Here is a 3721-nt window from a genome sequence, read left to right as displayed (position 1 = left end):
CAAACGTCTTTGTTTGGGCTTCCGAAAGCGGATGATGTCAGGAAACAGTGGTTGCAGTTTACTTTTTAACTCTGTTCCTGAGCATTATAACCCCAATTTGCTATTGTGTGCTGCGCATTTTACTGAGGACAGCTTCCACAACACGAGGGAGTACAGTGCCGGATTCCCAAAAGCTTTTGTTGAAAGACAGAGCAAGGGTCGAGGTAGTACTGAAACACCGTCTAAGCTGTTCGCCAATCACAACGCATTTTGCTTTTCGGAAGGCGGACCTTCATCAAAGCCGGAACTAATCGAGCCGTTTGTGCCAGGCTGGGGAAAAAGGTATTTTGATAATGTAAATTATGTGAAAAATAATGCGTTTTTCGTACCACCAAGCATGAGAGCATGTTCTAGTACACCCCCAAAACAAAATCAAGACTTTGTAAAAGAGCATAATAGGACCCCTTTAAAGGGATAGTTCCCCTAAAAATAATTCTGTCATCATTTACTCACCCTGAATTTGTTCCAAACCTGTTTGAGTTTCTTTCTTCTGTTGAACACAAAAGAAGATATTTTGAAGAATGTTGGGTACCAAACAGTTGACGGTAGCCATTGACTTCCATACTATTGAAAAAAACAATTATGGAAGTCAATAGCTACCGTTATGTTCAAAAGAAGAAAGAAATTCATACAGGTTTGGAACAACTTGAGGGCGAGTAAATGATGGCAGAATTATCATTTTTTGGTGAATTATTCATTTAAGTTTTTCTTATGGCAATAAATCAAATAGGCTTGATAATCTGTGGACATGTGTTTGTATATTTCCAGCCTGATGCCAGGTATTTCCGAGTGGACTTACCCAACAGTGGCAAAGTGATTCTCAACAAGCCATTGGACTACGAGATCAAAACTCAGCTCCGACTGATTCTTTATGCAGTGGTAAAACACATACAAAAAATACATATTTGGTAAAATTATGAGAAAAAAAATTAACTGTTAATGTAAATATTTATGTGGCTTTAGGAGACAAACACAGATGAGCACTACAACACAACTGCAACAATAATCATCAATGTGACAGATGGGGACGACCAATACCCACAGTTCCAGCCTTGTACTCTTCTCTCAGCCAATCACAACAACCGCATATGTGCCAATTCTCTGTACACTGCCAACATCACAGAGAATGAGCAGGTAAACCCTGTGAAAAAAATGAATTTAAAATAACTGTTTTCTATTTGAATGTTTTTAAATGTATTTTATTTCTGTGATGCAAAGCTGAATTTTCAGCATCATTACTCCAGTCTTCAGTGTCACATGATCCTTCAGAAATCATTCTAATATGCTGATTTGAAGCTCAAGAAACACTTTGTTGTTATTATCAATGTTGAAAACAGTTGTGCTGCTTAATATTTTTATGGAAACAGTGATCATTTCTTTCAGAATTCTTTAATGAATATAATGTTCAAATGAACATTTACTGGAATTAGAAATCTTTTTTAGTATTATAAAAAATTTTACCATCACTTTTGATCATTTTAATACATGCCTTAAATGCATACCAATTTCCTTAAAAAAAAAAAAAAAAAAAAAAAAAAACTTACTGACCCATGGAATGTACATGTATCTGATTCCTTCTTATAGTCTGTCTATTTTTCACTCAGGACATTGTCTTGGATTTCTTTCCGGGTCCCATTCAAGCGGTGGATGGTGATGAGGGTCTCAGAACGCCAGTAAAGTACACCATCCTGTCAGGTGGTCCTCCTTCCTCTGCCATTGAACCTTATGCTCCCGGAATAAGAAACTAATTTTGATTCTATATGTGTGTCTGCTGTAATACAGGGGCAGATAATGGCAGATTCGTCATTGACAGTAATTCTGGAGAGGTGAGGTTAACCAGACGTGTGGAGAACAGACTGCTGATCCCGACACTGAGACTGCGTGTTATGGTGCGTTTGAGAGTGAAGAACAAAAATATAAAACAACAACAACAAAAATTCAAATACATTTTAAAAAGTAAAAGAAAATAAATGAATATAAAATTTTAATTATTCTGATATATAAAAATAAATACTATTTCTCCAAAAAAAAAAAAATGCTGTTTTCTTTTTGAAAGCATTGTAATGTTTCTGCTCAGGCAGCTCAGACGGATGACCCTCTGAAGTATGCAATAGCTACGGTTCTAGTGAGGGTCCTAGCAGAAAACAGGTTTCCACCACAGTTTAACCGTTCGACATACCAAGGCTTTGTCAGCGCGAGCACAAGTCCTGCCTCACTCATCATGACATATGGCAACAAATTACTTATCCTGGAGGCCACGGATCAAGACTTCACTGACGTATGTGACTCAACAAGATCACAACATTACAAAACCACATACAATCCACACAACAGTAGCACCCCAGTGTCAACATCACAAAGACACTGCTTTGACATTCACAGCATGAGTTATGTCTCTGTTTAAGCCTGAGAAACAGAGTTTGTTTTATGTTTGTGTGTTAAAGGGCTTCAATCCCAGAATGCAGTATTCTCTAAACTCCCAACACAACAGTTCTCGGCTCTTTTACATTACACAAGAAGGACTGCTTATCGCTAAAACCAGCTGGCTACACCCAGGCCACAAATATTTCCTAGAGGTATGACATGTAGACTACATAAATACACTTAAAGAATATTTTTCAAAGTTGTAAATAAAACAAGAAAATATTGCAATGTGTTTTACAAGAAAAAAGGATATTATTTCAGTCTTTCTACTTCGAAATGTTGACGTTTAATTCAGTGGGTTACTTGCGGTTTCTTTGTAACTATCTGGGAAATTCACTTGCAATTTCTGAGTGAAAACTGTTTACAATCTGAACAATATTCTACTACTATTTACTTTATAAAATATCTGAAATAAGACGATTGAGGACTGTGTTGCAGGTTCTAGCCACTGACCTGGAATCAGGAGACATTGTTAAAGCTTTATTGCATGTGGAAGCTCTTCAGAAAGGCCATCCAGGTACTAGAAGATCTTCAGGCTCTCTGGATTATATCTTAATTAGGAATATACAAATATACATAAAATGTGTGCAACAGTCTAGAGATGAGTGCTGCTGTTTGTCTGTGCAAAGCACTACTGATTAAGATTTTCTTAAACTTTTAACCAGTAGTGTATATTAATAAATTATAACAATAAACAATACATGACAAAACATAAAATAAATAATAAACAAATGTATAATTGAAGTTCCACAAGGTCCTTTGGGGGCGGGGCATGTGTATAGTGGCGGGACGGTGGGCGTGTCAGGGGTGTGTCTGATCCTGCTGGCCATTACCTTATTTACACTGGTCTGGTGCATTCGGATGATCAGAGAGAAGCAGGATCATGTCATTTGGACCAACGTGGCTGACAGCAGACACCCTAATGTGGTAAGACACGATATATTCATGAAACCTGCAAAAAGGACATGTTAAACTCTGCATATGTGCTGAAAATATCCATATGTTCCAAACGAATTTCATCCAAAGCATAAGAAACAGAACAGTGTGCAACAACTTCAGTTTTGAACTTTCTAAACTATTGTTTAAAAATTTGGGGTGTGAAGATTTTTTTATGTTTCTGTCAGAAATACAGTAAAAACAGTAATATTGTGAAATATTAAATTACTAAATTTTAAATTAATGTTTCTAATTTGAATAGATTTTAAAATGTAACATTCCTGTGATGTAAAGCTGAATTCTCAGCATCATTACTCCAGTC

The 3721-nt window shown here is 36.5% G+C and overlaps 1 protein-coding gene across 2 annotated transcripts in view; it reads left to right on the top strand.

Moving 5' to 3' along the window:
* LOC107576256 (cadherin-related family member 5-like) overlaps positions 1-3721 on the top strand; it is a 6692-nt gene that overhangs the window by 1835 nt on the left and 1136 nt on the right. The window contains exons 5-12 of one of the 2 annotated variants that reach the window (XM_016262471.1): positions 808-918; positions 1003-1173; positions 1644-1734; positions 1822-1928; positions 2117-2317; positions 2484-2615; positions 2902-2980; positions 3209-3547. In XM_016262471.1, coding sequence (XP_016117957.1) covers positions 808-918; positions 1003-1173; positions 1644-1734; positions 1822-1928; positions 2117-2317; positions 2484-2615; positions 2902-2980; positions 3209-3435 — 1119 coding nt within the window. In that variant the 3' untranslated portion in view covers positions 3436-3547. Of the gene's footprint in view, positions 1-807; positions 919-1002; positions 1174-1643; positions 1735-1821; positions 1929-2116; positions 2318-2483; positions 2616-2901; positions 2981-3208; positions 3548-3721 lie in introns of those variants that run through there. The other variant, XM_016262473.1, reaches the window with a different exon arrangement.

Source organism: Sinocyclocheilus grahami, unplaced genomic scaffold (genome assembly GCF_001515645.1).
Source record: "Sinocyclocheilus grahami isolate Dianchi unplaced genomic scaffold, SAMN03320097.WGS_v1.1 scaffold3404.1, whole genome shotgun sequence".
NCBI classification, from domain to species: Eukaryota; Metazoa; Chordata; class Actinopteri; order Cypriniformes; family Cyprinidae; genus Sinocyclocheilus; species Sinocyclocheilus grahami.
Note: the sequence above shows the minus strand (reverse complement) of the source record. Positions and strands in the feature narration are given on the sequence as shown.